The sequence below is a fragment of the Geotrypetes seraphini genome, chromosome 2 (genome assembly GCF_902459505.1).
Source record: "Geotrypetes seraphini chromosome 2, aGeoSer1.1, whole genome shotgun sequence".
In the NCBI taxonomy this organism is placed as follows: domain Eukaryota; kingdom Metazoa; phylum Chordata; class Amphibia; order Gymnophiona; family Dermophiidae; genus Geotrypetes; species Geotrypetes seraphini.
Window position 1 is genome coordinate 61872396 of NC_047085.1, and position 16823 is coordinate 61889218.

General features: G+C 40.4%; 1 protein-coding gene across 2 annotated transcripts in view; it reads right to left on the bottom strand.

Annotated features, from left to right (window-relative positions):
* The window catches only part of RIMS2 (regulating synaptic membrane exocytosis 2), a 1127809-nt gene that overhangs the window by 193566 nt on the left and 917420 nt on the right, over nt 1-16823 (bottom strand). Inside the window, exon 18 of one of the 2 annotated variants that reach the window (XM_033933078.1) lies at nt 13873-13905. The exons of the other annotated variant lie outside the window; for it this stretch is intronic. Within the exon in view, the coding sequence (XP_033788969.1) occupies nt 13873-13905 (33 nt within the window). The remainder of the gene's footprint in view (nt 1-13872; nt 13906-16823) is intronic. 2 annotated transcript variants of the gene reach the window in all.

The following is a 16823-nucleotide window of genomic DNA, read 5'->3' on the forward strand; positions in this document are numbered from 1 at the left end:
GATAAAAAGCTTAATTGCATAAAGGGTTGTTAGGTAGCAAATTTTCATCTACAACATAGATACTGTATCTTTGCAACACAGCAATTCCAATACAACATAAGTAGTTTTATTAGATTTTTGGGTCTACAACTTCAGAAGTCATGACCTGATTGTCAGTTCAAGGAACTATTTGATGATAACAAACATTTTGTTGAATGGCATATTTTCATTGCAAGACTATACTGCACCTTCTTCAGCTAAAGAAGAGTAAATAACTTACTAAAAGTAATATGAAATTGCAGGACAGTAGTTCTCAATATTTTTGTTGAACAGACTGTCTTCTAAGTCTATATTTCAGAATAGTCACAATAGATATTTATGGAATACATTTGAACACTCAAGGAATGGGTTAAACATCATAGTGAAAAGACTTCTGAACCATATCCACATCCATATCTGAATATTTGAATACAAAACCTAAAACAAAGTTTAAAAGACATTTGGAGCATTGAGATAAAGCAGCATATTTCTGCTACTCAATGGCCATGGATCTGGACTTGGAGAATGAGATGTATAGCGTCAGCATCTTTGAGACGAACTTGGGGTTTTTTCTGGACCCCAGTTCGTTTACAAAAGTTGGACAGTTCAAAGTCGAATAGATGCTGGCACTGTCATCTTGAAGCAGGGACACTGGATCATTTGTTGTTTTATTGTCCCTTGATACTCAATTTCTGGAAATCAATATTGGGAAAGATTATTAGGATACTTGGTGTTCCTATGTCATTGACATACGAGATGATTTTATTTGGAACATTATTGAAACCGAAGAATCCAGTTGACAAACATAAAAGCAGACTTCTTTTAATTATGACAGGGGTTGCTATGCAGATAACCAGGAATTGGAAAAATTATGACAGGTTAAACCTATCCTTTTGGTGGGAAATGTGCTTAAGGTATGAGAGAATGTATGCGGAACAAGTGGGAAATAATAAAAAATTCAAAGAAGTCTGGGGTCTGTTGGAAACATTTATTAAATTGATTGGTTAATTGGAACAATCCTTAATTTTTGGATTTTTTTTTTTTTTAATTTTTCCACACACATCTAGAGAGGGGGGAACGGTAGGTAGGGTATAAGGTATTTTGGTTTTTTTATTTATGCAATTGTAAGTGCTATTAATTGTTTATATCTGTATGTTTATCTGTATGCATTTTTTCTTCAGTTTGGAAAATAAAGATTTTTTTTTACAAATGAAATTGCAGGGCAGTAGTTCTCAATATTTTTGTTGAACTGACTGTCTTCTAAGTCTATATTTCAGAATAGTCACAATAGATATTTATGGAATACATTTGATCACTCAAGGAATGGGTTAAAAATCATAGTGAAAAGACTTCTGAACCATATCCAAAACCTCATTTTAGCTGAGATTATTGGGCTCTTATGCTGTTAAAAGACTATATTTTTGGTTAGTTTTCTATGATGGTTTGTACATTTGTCACATGCAGCTTTTGTGATAAATGAGGTCTGTTCAAAAAGTTCCAGGACTGATTTTATAAAAATTTATTAAACAATCTTACAACTTATTACATTGGGTCCCCTTCAAAGTATTCCCCTTCCCTATGTATACACTTTTCCCAATGTCATTTCTACTTCTGGAAACAGTCCTTAAACACATCTTCAGGAATTGCCAAAAGTTGCTGCATCAAATCTTGCTTTATGTCTTCAATGGTGTCAACCAATAGGGAGTATAAACTTTATAAACCCTATGTGATAACACCCTTATTCAGTTTATATGATCCTCAGCAACACCACTCAGAGTTCAAGAAGTTTCATTACTCTAAGCTTTAAGTGTTCAATCTTCATCGGATCAGCAAAGAATATTTGTATATATAAATAAGTCAGTTTTAGATAGAAAATGTTTTAAATATTTAAATAGTTATATCATTTAATAATTAGATCAATAAATTTTAAGTTAGCTTGTACTTAGCTTAGTTCTTTGTGGTCTAAATCGGGGACATGAATTCACCAACATGTTTCGCTAGTATAAAAATTTATCGAATAAGTACATTTCCAGGAGTTTTCTAAAATGTTGATAAGCTAGAGTAGACCTTAGTTGGAAACAATTCGCAGTAATCGACTGGCAAACCTTCAATACTTACTACAACAAATATACACACTCCCATTGCAAATTGGACACATGCCCACCAAATATCATGAAAACTGCACCCCCCCACTTCAAAGCAAAAATGATGACATGGGTTAATTACCTATTATCCTCAGGAAACTTCCCGCCTGAGCAAGGCCATATTATGATCACCCCTATTACAAAAAATGCGAAAGAACCACCTAATTCCCCATCTAATTATAGACCGATCGCCAGCATCCCCTTATTCACCAAAATAGCGGAAAGGCTGGTAAAGGCGGAACTCTCTGCATACCTAGAAAAATTTAACATTCTAAGCGACTATCAATCAGGCTTTCGCAAGGACCACAGCACCGAAACCATCTTAGCCTCCCTTCTCGACCACCTCCACACGCTCTTTTGTCAGGGCTCAAGTGCCTTGATCATACAACTTGACCTGAGCAGCGCTTTTGATCTGGTAGACCACACCATTCTCCTTGAATGCCTGGCTCACATTGGCATCTCAGACTAGGTCGTTAACTGGTTTCAGGGGTTTCTAAGAAATAGATCCTACAAGGTATGCAAGAACAACTCTTTCTCTTATAGCTGGGACAATACCTGCAGGGTCCCGCAAGGCTCCCCCCTATCCCCCACCCTATTCAATATCTACCTGGTCTCCCTAGGTAACCTTCTTAATAACCTCAAGCTCAAATTCTTCATTTATGCAGACGACATCACAATATCCATCCCACTAACCAATTTCTCTCAAGAAATACTCGACCACATTACAAACATTCTCAACCAGATTGAACTCTGGATGCTATCATTCAGACTGAAACTAAACCCCGACAAATCAAAATTCTTCCTAGCCACCCCCAATGACAAAATCAAGGAAGCGACAATTCAACTGAAAGGAATGACCTTCCCCCTCGAACCGACCTTAAAAATCCTGGGAGTCACGCTGGACAAAAATCTTTCCTTAGAAACTCACACCGACCTCATCGTCAGGAAAAGCTTCTCTGTACTCTGGAAACTTCGCACCATAAAAAAATACTTCAATGACACCTCTTTCCGCCTTCTTGTACAATCCTCCATCCTCAGCATTCTAGATTACTACAACATTATATACTTTAACGACACGAAGAAAACAACCAGGAGACTAAAAATAATCCAAAATACCGCCGTGCGCCTCATCTTTGGCCTAAAGAAATGGGAACACGTCACCCCTTTCTACCACCAACTTCACTGGCTGCCATTTGAGTCTAGAGTCCTTTTTAAATTTGCATGCTTCTGCTACAAGGCTGTAAATGGTTCTTCACCAAGCTACATCAACCCCCACTTCAACCTCTATCGCACCAACAAGAAATCCCGTCGTATTCAGCTGTTCGCCTTCCCTTCACTCAAACTTTGTCACCTCAAAAGATTCCTGGACAAAACTTTCGCCTTCCAAGCAGCTAAGCTGAACCCATGGCTAGCCCAAATGATACTCGAGGCCCCCACTTACTTCGGCTTTAAAAAACTACTTAAAACCTACCTATTCAGCAAACAAGACCCGAATTGTCCCCTCCCCCCCGACAATAACTCCCCGCCTCCCCACTTCGCCTCCCTCATGAGGCCTTCCCTTTTTCCCTGCTTTCCACATCCTCTTTCTAGTTTGTTTAAAGCTGTAATTTCTGATAAATAATTGTAAATCTGCCGTCTAGGCAGATCCTAATCTAATTGATGTAAACCGCCTAGAACTCGCTGGGTATGGCGGTATATAAGAATAAAATTATTATTATTATTATTATTGATCTATTATAATCCCTAAGATCTGAATCGTAGGACTTAATGGATAAGAAACTACACTTTGCTCAACTAGCTTTTTACAAGGGGCAGAAAAAAAAAAGAATTTTGTCTTATCCTTGTTAAGTTTTAATTTTAATTCAATAAAGTGGATGGAATGGGAATTACCACAGTTATATCATCAACATATCTATAGAACTTAACATTTAGATCAGACAATCTAGAACCAAAAGAACTCAAACATTAAAAAGCAGCAGGCATGGATGGGATGCAAACATACTGAGCTATAATATTTTTAGGAAGGACAAAGATGGTCGAAAGGGTGGAGTAGCTCTCTATGTAAAGACCAATATCCATGTGACTGAAATACAGCAGGCCTGGGGAGAAGAGGAAGTGATATGGATAGCTTTGAAAAGAGAAGATGGAACTTCTATCTACATGGGTATTGTCTACAGACTTCCAGTTCTCAAGCGCAGTAAATTGATAAAGATCTTGTTGCAGATATCCAAAAGCTAGGGGAAAAAGGAGAGGTACTGTTATTGGATGATTTCAACCTGCCGGATGTGAACAGGCAATTTCTAACTACGGAATCAGAAAGAAGTTGATAGATAGTGGATGCCCTTCAAGGGGCTCAGCTCAGACAAATTATGATGGAACTGACAAGGGAAAAAGCGATACTAAATCTAGTGCTCACAAATGGGGAGAGTGTCTGAGTGGGTACCTACCTGGGCAGTAGTGATCATCAGACAGTTTAGTTTGATATAACAACTAAAGCAAAGGGTAGCCACAAAAAAATCATAATTCTGGATTTCAAACATGTGGTCTTCAGTAAAATGGAGGAGTATCTGAAGAAAGAGCTAATAGGATGGGAGGACATAAGGGAAGTAGAACAACAGCAGTCCAAACTGAAAGAAGCAATAAAAATGGATACTGATCTTTATGTGAGGAAAATAAATAAAAACAAGAGATAAAGGAAACTGATGTGGTTCTCCAAACTAGTGACAGAGAAAATAAAGGCAAAAGAGTTGGCATTTGTGAAATATAAAAATACTCAAAAAGAGGAGGACAAAATAGAATACCAGATGAAAATTAAAGAAGCCAAGAGAAATACATCTGGCAAAATGCAGGCCAAAGAGCAAATGGCTAAAAATATAAAAAAGGCAGGCACATTTTTATTTTTCAGGTATATTAGTGAAAAAAGGAATACATAAAAATAGAATTGTGAGACTGAAGGAAGCTATGAACTGCTAAATGGAGAGTGATGAGGAAAAAGCAAACATGCTAAATAAATACTTCTGCTTTGTGTTCAAGGAAGAAAATCCTGGAGAAGGATCATGATTGGCAGGCAAAATTACATGTGAGAATGGAGTGGATATCGCAACATTAATGGAAGAAAGTGTTTATGAACAACTTGAAAGATTGAAAGTGGAATGGATGAGATCCATGGGAATGGATGAGATCCATCCCAGGATATTGAGGGTACTCAAAGAGGTTCTGGTTGCTCCACTTAAAGATTTGTTCAATAAATCCCTGAAGATGGGAGTTGTTCCATGAGACTGGAGAAGAGCAGATGTGGTTCCTCTTCACACATGTGGTCACAGAGATGAAGTGGGAAACTACAGACCGGTAAGTCTTACATTGGTTATTGGAAAAATAATAGAAGCATTGCTGAAGGAGAGGATAGTGGAATACCTAGAACCTAATGGGTAACAAGATCCAAGATAACAAGGCTTTACTAAAGGTAAATCATGCCAAACAAATCTGATTGATTTCTTTGACTGGGTGACCAGATAATTAGAAACATAGAAACATAGAAAGATGACGGCAGAAAAGGGCCAAGGCCCATCAAGTCTGCCCACTATAGACCCTCCCCTTAAGATTAGCTAGTGTTTTGCCCTGACCCTCTTAGGGATCCCACATGGGCGTCCCATTTATTCTTAAAATCTGGCACGCTGCTGGCCTCGATCACCTGCACTGGAAGCCCGTTCCACCGATCAATCACTCGCTCCGTGAAGAAATACTTCCTGGTGTCGCCGTGAAATTTTCTGCCCCTGAGTTTGAGCGGGTGCCCTCTTGTGGTTGAGGGGCCTCTAAGAAGGAAGATGTGCTAGATATAATTTACTCAGAATTCAGCAAAGCCTTTGACACAGTTTCTCATAGGAGGTTCTTGAACAAACTTGATCTGCTAAAGATAGGACCCAAAGTGGTGAACTGGATTAGAATCTGGTTGACGGACAGACATCAGAGGATAGTGGTTAATGAAATTTGCTCAGAGGAAGGAAAGGTGAGTAGTGGAGTACCTCATGGCTTGGTGCTGGGGCCGATTCTGTTCAACGTTTGTGGGTGATATTGCCGAAGGATTAGAAGGAAAGGTTTGGCTTTTTGCAGATGATATCAAGATTGGTAACAGAATGGACATCCCGGAGGGAGTGGAAAACATGAAAAAGGATCTGCAAAAGTTGGAAGAATGGTCCAAAGTCTGGCAACTAAAATTCATTACAAAGTACCAAGTGATGCATTTGTGGAGTAGAAATCCAAGGAAGATGTATGTACTGGGAGGCGAGAGGCTGATATGCACAGATGGGGAGACGGACCTTGGAGTGATAGGATCTGAGGATTTGAAGGTGACAAAGCAGTGCGTGGTGGCAGTAGCCAGGAGGAAGCTAGGCTGTATAGAGGGAGGCATAAATTGATGCTGCTATACAGGTCATTGGTGATGCCCCACTTGGAGTATTGTGCTCAGTTTTGGAGGCCGTATCTGGACATGGATATAAAAAGACTTGAATTGTCCAGAGGAAAGTTACAAAAATGGTAGAGGGTTTCCACCAAAAGAAGTATGTGAAGAAACTAGACGACCTCAACATGTATACTCTGGAGGAGAGGAGGGACAGGGGTGATATGATGCAGACATTTATATATTTGAAAGGTATCATTTCCAGAGAAGGGAATTGGTAAATCTAGAGGACATAAATTGAGGTTGAAGGATGGTAGACTTAAGAGTAATGTTAGGAAATTATTTATTTAGAACATTTATATCCCACATATCCCAAAATATATGCGGGTTCCAACCAACATACATAAGTATGTAGAGGGTGGTAGATGCCTGGAATGCCCTCCCGAGGGAGGTGATGGAGAGGAGCATTGTGCTGGAATTCAAAAAAGCATGGGATTAACACAGAGGATCGCTAATTAGAATATGAATGGGTTATCTTTCATGGTCTGAATCCCAAAAATGAGATGGTGTTGATAGGCTGGACTGAGCTTCAACGGCAACTTCAATATTTGGAAACTAAGGGCAGTACTGGGTAGACTTCTAAAGTCTATGGCCCAGAAATAACAAAGAAAAAAGACATTTTAATTTAATCATGAAATTGGTCCATTTAGTCTGCCCTGTAATCACATTCAGGTCTTTATCTTCCATCATTTATTATATTACTATATTCTTTAGCCAGCCAATAAGCTGCAGAGGAAGCACAATCAGTAGCTTAGGAGACACCAACCAGTCCTGCTTTTCCCTGCTCAGGAATGTCTAACCAATGTGTATCTTAAGCAACTGGTCCCTGCCTGTTTATAGCTTATTGGCTGGCTAAGGAATTTCTGACCAATGGGCTGTAGGGGAAGATAGGAGCAGTAGCTGCAAAGACACAGCCTTTCTTCCTGTTTTTCAGTGCAGCTCTACATCCAAAGATTTTAGTTCTAATGTCTGGGCAGTGCTGGAAAGAATATTGGGGGTGCTCTAGCACCCACAGAGCTGGTGCCTATGCATAAGCACCTATTCTTTCCACACCCTTGGCTCAGAGCAGATTTAAATGTGCCTAGTTTCTTGGAATAATTTTATAAAGGCAAATAGGAGTATGTGTGCCTTTATGAACTATACTCTCACTCTCATTATAAAAAAATAAAAAAAAAAAAATATTTCTGAAACAATACTTAAAGAACCATCATAAAAGAGTGTTTGCATGAAAATAGACTGTAATAATATCCAAAGTTTCAACTCTCTAACATTTAAGGCTCCTTTTACGAAGCCGAATTAGTGGTTTTAGCGCACGCAGTTTTTTAGCGCGGCTAAACCCACACTATGCGGCTAGAACCAACACCAGCTCAATGCTGGCGTTAGTGTCTAGCGCAGCTGGCAATTTAGCGTGTGCTATTATGCGCGTTAAACCGCTAAAGGAGGTTCATAAAAGGAGCCCTTAATCATTGGTCCATTTCAGCACTATTTCAATATTATAATTATTTCAAAATGAAATATGCCAAACAAACCTTCAGCTATTTTATCTTTAATGTGGCAAACCAGTTCAAAGCTTATCCTGAATCAGCTTGATTTACCATAAAGATCCTCTATTGCCTTATGTTCCCTTACTTCCAGATATTCCAGCACAGTCTTGTATCCCACTGGACTGAAGTTAAGCATAGCATTTCAGATTTGCAATGGAGGATTACTGACTTTATACCTGTAAACTCCCTTAATGGAAATATTGATCAATATTGTATCTATATTTTACATTTTGTATCTCCCCAGGGTTTAATAATGAACTAGAAAGGGTTTAATAATAAACTAGAATGAATGATATTGATCTAAGTTCTCCTTTTTGATTGGCTGTGTAGCCAGATGAATCTTTTTATAAGATGCCCTGATGCCATTTTCTTCTGTCAGCAGTAATGAAGGAAAGGAAATAGTTATGATATCTGAAGGTGAACTTTACAATATGAATCAACAAAATTATTGATATTTCCCAGATGCAGAGTTGCTAGTCTGCAACACAATAAGTTTATGCATATTTGCCTACATGCCTTGATAGCCTCAGTATCCTCCAGGAGATTAATTTTATAACAGGGTGCCTATAAAAGATTTAAAGAATAGTTCTATTATATAAAGGCAAAATAACTATATGTGCCTTTATAAATTAGGCTCCCAGAATAACCCTCAGTAGTGCAAAAATGCCATTGAACAAAGCTACTCTAAACCTGCTCTAAGGTAGGCACAATTTTCTATATACAGTATACTGACTGAGTATGCACGTAAGTTGTAAAGCATGTATGTACTTCCCTACTCTCCATCAGGTTTCAGCAGGCGTGTCTGGTACTTAAGCATGCTTGCTTTTTTTAGAATCATGTTTAGTACTGATTTTTTTCCAGTGCCAAATTTTGAGCTTCATTTATAGAATTCTCTCCATTGTGGATAATTCTATAATTGGGTGCCTCTATTTAGATCCCCCAAGACCACACTGCAGGATAGAATCCTTTCCTAAGGGATCTGACCAATCGGAATTTTAGGCCACTCTCAGTGCATCCCAAATTGTTCAGCTTAAAAAGTATCATTAACTGCCAAAACAGGAGTCAAAGGAGCTCAGAAACTACACCCCAATAAATTGAAACATATATACAAATTCTTCCCAGTCAAATAACATCATCCACAGGCATCCAAGAATCGAAAAAGCATAAATAGATTGAAAACTGTAAGCAGGCACAGGAAGGACAAGGTGGGAGTCTAGAATGTCTCACCTATCTACTGCAAAAGAGCAAGAATATAAGCTGACAAAATGACCCTATGGATCCCACCTGGAAATTGTGGCCTTGGAAGCGGGAAAGGCAGGCAAACATACTTCCTGATTAACATGGAAAAGCCAAAATTATCTTTGATAGGAAGGAAGGAACCATCCGAAGGGAAACCCCTGTCTCAGAAATACAGAAAAAAGGGTCTCTGCAAAGCCTGCAGTTCCAACACAAGACGTGCCAAAGTAATGGCAACCAAGCATCAAGTCCAAGAGGGAAGTATCTCAAAGGGACTCAAAAGGATCCTTGGTAAGGTTAGATAACAACAAGTTAAGGTCCCTGGAAGGGAAAGGATGCTTAACCAGTGGTTTGACATGGAAAGCCCATTTAAAGAATATAGAGACATCAGGATGAGATGCCAAGGAGGACTGACACTCCCGGGATCTAAAACAGCAGAACCCAGCCACATGGACCCGAAGAAAAGCTACAGTGAGATCTTTATCCAGACCAGTTTGAAGAAAGGCAAGAATTAGCGAGATTGGAGTTGAATAAGGGTCCACCTGGTCCTGGGCACACCATTGTTAGAAGGCCTTCCATGCCTTAGCGTAAGCTGATGCCATGGACAACTTCTTAGACTTCACAAAAGTATCAACAACCAGGGCAGAATATACTTTATATTCTAAGGCTGCATGTTCAAGAGCCATGCCCTAACAGCAGTTACATAGCTCCTCCAAGGAGACTGGACCCTGAATGAGAAGGTCCAGATAGGTGCTCAGCCGAAGGCTGTGACCTCTGCACAGATGCATCAGATCTGCATACCATGGTCTGTGAGACCAATCTAGAGTCACCAGAATGATGCGGCCTGGATGGGCTGCTAAAAATGCAAGATGGCCGCCATCAAAAAATCTGTGCCAAAATCATGATTTTTCACACTTCCCAAACTGTAAAAATGGCAATTTTAGGATTTTTCAGGAGAGGTAAACACATGAGACCATCCAGAAGCACTCAAAACCCCACTTTTCCAACCTCCCGTGATATCTCTCATAGGCTCCCTCCTGCCCGTATTGGGTCGGGGGGTGTCGCATCTTGGCAGGAGAGATTAGCTATCTCTCCTGCCATGATAGAAAACCATGGCACTTCGGTGTGAGGATTGTGCCAGGGGAGATGAGGCATCTCTCCTGCCACAATCTTCACCCCGAAGTGCTGCAGTTTAGGGCAGTTCAGGGATCACTATTGCGGCAGGGGAGATGAGGCATCTCTCCTGCCGCGATCATTGCGGGGGGAGGGGGAGGGGGATTCTGTAACCAGTGTTGTTTTTGACAGACACCGGTTACAGAATCCAGCTTTTAGGTGAAGGACTGGACCCTCCTTCACCTAAAAGGTCTGGTTTTGGGCATTTGAGACTTAGGCTATTTTTTGGTTGATAATCTGTTATATGTTTAGACATAGTGGTGGTCTAGCCGTTTAAACTGCTGAACTTAGAGGTAGGCCATTCTCAAAATAAACCCCTTCATTTTGGACGTTTTGTTTGAGAATGGACATTTTCCCTGCTGCTACTTTCAGCATTTAGGGCCTTAGGCCAAAAGGGGACTTAGACTTTTTTTTTGTTTATTATTATGCACCTCTATGTATATAGCATAAAATGGAAAAGAAACTGAACAGGTAATGGGCAAAGACTATACTTTGCAGTTCATGCATGATAATGTGCCGCAAGTTATCTCTTACCACAGATGTGCTTTATGATGTCTAACACCACTATAGTCTTTTTTTTAGTTCAAAAATGTTTTATTAAATTTTACATAACCACAACAAAACATGTGGTGCAGACCATCAAACGTACATTACAGGAGATAGCACCACAATATATTCATTACAGTAACAAAATAAGTAGAATAAAATAATAATAATAATAACAAAATAAGTGACAAAAACATTGAATGATATGGTCAATAAATAGGCTTGGCTAATGCCAGAAGTGTTGTTAGGCATTGTAAAGTACTTTTGTAGGCGCAATTCACATTAAAGGTAGGCGCCGGAAATGTAGTCCTTGAAAACCCTGGCCTACATTTCCGGTGCCTACCTTTCCTGAAGCTGTGATTCTATAAATGTCGCCGTCATGTGGTTGACACATGATCGGCGGCACCGTTTATATAATCCGGGCCATAATAAAGATAAAGATTTTAAAAAAACACAACCTGGCCATTTACATTTTAAAATATGAATTTAAATTAACCAAAGAAATTGGATTTAAGTTGACTCTTATTGTTCAAGTAAATTGGAATTAAAGATATATACATTCAGACCTAGATTCAATCCAAGTCCCAAGAGGTGCACCCAAAGTCATAATCTCAGGAGGAGTGGACTAGTGGTTTAGAGCCCCTGCCTCAGCACCCTAATTGTGGATTCAATCCCCATGCCACTTCTTATGATCCTGGGCAAGTCATTTAATCCTCTATTGTCCCAGGTACGTAGTTAGATTGTGAGCCTGCTAGGACAGATATGGAGAAATACCTAAATGGGAGAGTGTGGCACAGTGGTTAAAGCTACAGCCTCAGCACCCTGGAGTTGTGGGTTCAAACCCACACTGCTCCTTGTGACCCTGGGCAAGTCACTTAATCCCCCCATTGCCCCAGGTACATTAGATAGATTGTGAGAACATAAGAACATAAGAAATGCCTTCACCGAATCAGACCTTTGGTCCATCCAGTCCGGTGACCCGCACACGCGGAGGCCAATCCAGGTGTTCCCTGTTTAGGACCTAGGTGTTCCCTGATGAAGACCTTGTTTTCCCATATCCCTCAATGTGATTTGCAAGGAGGTGTGCATCCAACTTGCACTTGAATCCCTTAATGGAGGTTTCCGTCACTACCTCCTCCGGGAGAGCATTCCAATGCTTGAGTACCTGAATAAATTCATGTAAACCATTCTGAGCTCCCCAGGGAGAATGGTATAGAAAATTGAATAAATAAATAAATAGAAGTGGTATATAAGAAAAATAAATAAATAAATCTGTACATTACTAACGGAGCATGGTATATAAAAACTGGATTCAAGGAAGATGATTTTTCAAAACTTGGATGTCATAGCCATAATATAGAAGTTAACAACTAAATGTTTAGATTTACCAAAACATGCTGTCATATTACCGGGTGCTAACATGCAGCCGTCTGCCTAATTTATGGCCTCAAAAAGTCAGACCATATCAGCCCTTACTACAGAAAACTTCACTGGCTACCAATAGAAGCGAGAGTCATCTTCAAATTCACCTGCCTCTGCTTCAAAACCTTAACTGGCCTGTCCCCGATATATCTGTCTCACCACTTTGCGTTCCCAGGCACCAATCGAACTCACAATGCCTATCTGTTTACTTACCCATCCCCAAAGGGATGCACCTACAAAAGATTCCTTAATAGAACTCTCTCATTCCAAGCTGGCAAATGGACAGATTGCCTGACCAGCCTCATCTCATCTGCCCCATCTTACTCATCCTTCAGAGAATCTCTCAAATCTTACCTCTATGATAAATTTCTCGAACCCCTCCCCTCCAATTAATCAAACCCTATCACCTTTCCTTCCCCCGATCTCTCCTTTCCTCCCCCTCAATCCAACACTACCTTCCTTCCTACTTACCCCTCCTCCCGGCACCCTCCAGTAACTGATACTGGTTGCACTCTCTGGCCATTCACCACTCTGTATCCTCGCTATATATGTAACTATCTTTGCATAGTAATCCACTTAAGCGCATTATATAGTCTCTTGCATCGTATCGTGCTCTACAAGCCTCTCGAACTGTATTTTTCACTGTATAAATATCTCTGCTGTATATGTACAGTCTCTTGCATTGTAAATCTGCATTGTATCTTTGCTGTATAAACGCCTATGCTGAATATGTACAGTCTCTTGCATTGTAAACCGCTCTGAACTGTTTGTGGTATTGCGGTATACAAAAATAAAGTTATTATTATTATTATCAATGTGCATTATTTATCACACCTTAATAAATATATCCAAAATTGTATTAGAACAAAACTAAAGTTTGCATAATGCCAGCAATGTATACATAACACCATGAGCTCCTTTTACTAAGCTGTGATAGCGGTTTTAGCGCTTGCTTAGCGCGCACAGAATTGCCGCATACGCTAGACGCTAATGCCAGCATTAAGCTGGCGTTAGTTCAAGCCATGTAGCGCGGGTTTAGCACGTGCGGCAATTCTGCGTGCGCTAAAAACGCTATCGTAGCTTAGTAAAAGGAGCCCCAAGATTCAGGCAAGGTGTTATTTTGAGGCATTTCTCTAGTACTATGGCTTTAAAGCTACATATGAGCACAAATGCAACCTTAAGAAGAAACGATGCAATTGCAGAACAGTCACAAGATGCCAGCACTTGCTTAGGAAATTAAATAGACATATAATGCAGCTGGGTTCATTTTTTTGCCGACGTAGCCCCTGATCAAGGCTTTCAGCACAAAACAAATCACCCTTTATATAGAGACCTTCAAAAAGCTCTATGTCCTTGTCTCCATTTTCTAGGAGGAACAATAGTAAAAACAAAAAATGAACTGAAGAACAAGGACAAAAAACAAGAAAGGGTTTGTAATTGCAGAATATACATCTCCATAAGAATCACATGTAAACCAGTGTTTAATAAAAGTTTTCACAAAGTACAGCTGAACCACTTGCTGTGGTAGAACTGGAAACCATCTTCTTGTCAATAAAACCAAAAGTACAGTAACCACAGAGTTTTTGTTGATTTCTTTGACAGAGTAATTAACAAGTCGGTGATTTCATTGTACTATGCTGCAGTGTCACGCTTTAGATGCTGCTATAAAATATACCATAAAAACTCTTCCTTTGCTTGAATGAAATTGTTGCCTTTTCTGGTCACTCCTGGTTCAACATGGATAATTCTTGAATGACTCCACTTTACCTTTGCATTTCTGATAAAATACATTTGCATCTATTGCAATGATATAGAAGCTTCCAATAAACAATAAACAAATAGAGAGTTACTGTTAAAATATATTTCACATATATTTCTCTTGAAATTTTTCCAGTAAAACATGAATAAGTGATATGATAATATTTACTTTGAAAACAGTGTTTTGCATACAGCAGGCTATGTTTAGATTAACTGATTGCAAGAGCACAGTAGATATTTAAGCATTTACTCCCGGATTCTATATATGGTGCTAAAAGATACATGTTGAATTCTTAATACAATCCTAAGATGCATACACATCTTAATTAATTACACACCCACCCACCCCGTTATCAAGCTGCACTGCAAAGTAAATGTGGAGCTGCCTACAAGATTAGAATGGGTGGCTCAGCATTTAACTTGTGACAAAGGGTGTGTGTTAATGAGCCACTTAATATCAATACTTAAATACTACGAATCAATTATTGGTGATAATTGGCCTCCTTTTGGAGTTGTGTTTGTGGCTTGCTGTGCTGTGAAGGTCATGGGCATTCTCACAAAATACGCATAGTGCTACAGAATTTGGGAGATCTGCGCCTAAATTATATGCCATGATTTACACCAGATTTTAGCTGGCGTAAATCCGTGTGAGCAAAGTTTGGTGCTATTTGATAAATGGTGCACAACTCTGAGCACTGTTCCTAGAATAGTGTTCTGTGTCAATTTTTTTTCAGTACCATATACTGAATTTAGTCCTTAAAAGGCAATTCTATAATGGGGCACCTGCATGTAGATGCCACTTGAGCATGTAAATGTACAGAACGCTGACACCTTTGCACGTAGGCATATATTTGGAGTATGCATGTAAGTGGCAGCAAAGAAAGTGCTATTCTCCAAGTCATAGAAAGCACAGTTACTTACCGTAACAGGTGTTATCCAGGGACAGCAGGCAGATATTCTTGACTGATGGGTGACGGCACCGACGGAGCCCCGGTACGGACAATTTTAGAGTGATTGCACTCTAAGAACTTGGAAAGTTCTAGTAGGCCGCACCGCGCACGCGCGAGTGCCTTCCCGCCTGACAGAGGCGCGCGGTCCCCAGTTAGGATAAGCCAGCTAAGAAGCCAACCCGGGGAGGTGGGTGGGACGCAAGAATATCTGCCTGCTGTCCCTGGATAACACCTGTTACGGTAAGTAACTGTGCTTTATCCCAGGACAAGCAGGCAGCATATTCTTGACTGATGGGTGACCTCCAAGCTAACAAAAAGAGCGATGGTGGGAAGGTTGGCCATTAGGAAAACAAATTTTGCAAAACAGATTGGCCGAAGTGTCCATCTCGTCTGGAGAAAGCATCCAGACAATAATGAGATGTAAAAGTATGAACTGAGGACCAAGTAGCAGCCTTGCAGATTTCCTCAATAGGCGTGGAGCGGAGGAAAGCCACAGATGCTGCCATAGCTCGAACTCTATGGGCCGTGACAGAACCTTCCAGTGTCAGTCCGGTCTGAGCATAACAGAAAGAAATGCACGCTGCCAGCCAATTAGACAACGTACGTTTAGAAACAGGACGTCCCAATTTATTCGGATCAAAGGACAGAAAGAGTTGGGGAGCTGATCTGTGGGGCTTAGTACGCTCTAAATAGTAAGCCTGAGCCCGCTTACAGTCCAAAGCACGCAGAGCTTGTTCTCCAGAATGAGAGTGAGGTTTCAGAAAGAAGACAGGCAGAACAATGGATTGGTTGAGATGGAATTCCGAGACAACCTTAGGGAGAAACTTTGGATGTGTACGCAGAACCACCTTGTCATGATGAAAGACTGTAAAAGGTGGATCAGCAACTAGTGCATGTAGCTCACTGACCCTCCTGGCAGAGGTAAGAGCAATAAGGAAAAGTACCTTCCAAGTGAGAAACTTGAAAGGAGCGGTAGCCAAAGGTTCAAAAGGAGGCTTCATTAATGCGGAAAGAACCACATTGAGATCCCAGATTACCGGAGGGGCTTTGAGAGGCGGTTTCACATTGAAAAGACCCCGCATGAATCTGGACACCAAGGGATGAGCCGAGAGAAGTTTTCCATGAACTGGCTCATGAAAAGCAGCAATAGCACTGAGGTGGACTCTGATGGAAGTAGACTTGAGGCCAGAGTCAGACAAAGAAAGAAGATAATCCAATAAGGTCTCCACTGCAAGGGAAGTGGGATCATGATGATGAAGAAAACCGTGTCCACTTCTGATGGTAACATTGCAGAATGGCCGGTTTCCTGGAGGCATCCAGAATGGAACGAACGGGCTGAGACAAAAGAGTATCATGAGAAGTCAGCCCGAGAGAAACCAAGCTGTCAGGTGCAGAGATGGAAGGTTGGGATGCAAAAGGGTCTCCTGATGTTGCGTAAGCAGAGAAGGAAACAGTGGAAGAAGGAAAGGCTCCCTGGAACTGAGTTGAAGTAGAAGGGAGAACCAATGTTGCCTGGGCCACCGTGGAGCAATCAGAATCATGGTGGCTCATTCCCTCTTGAGCTTGAACAAGGTTC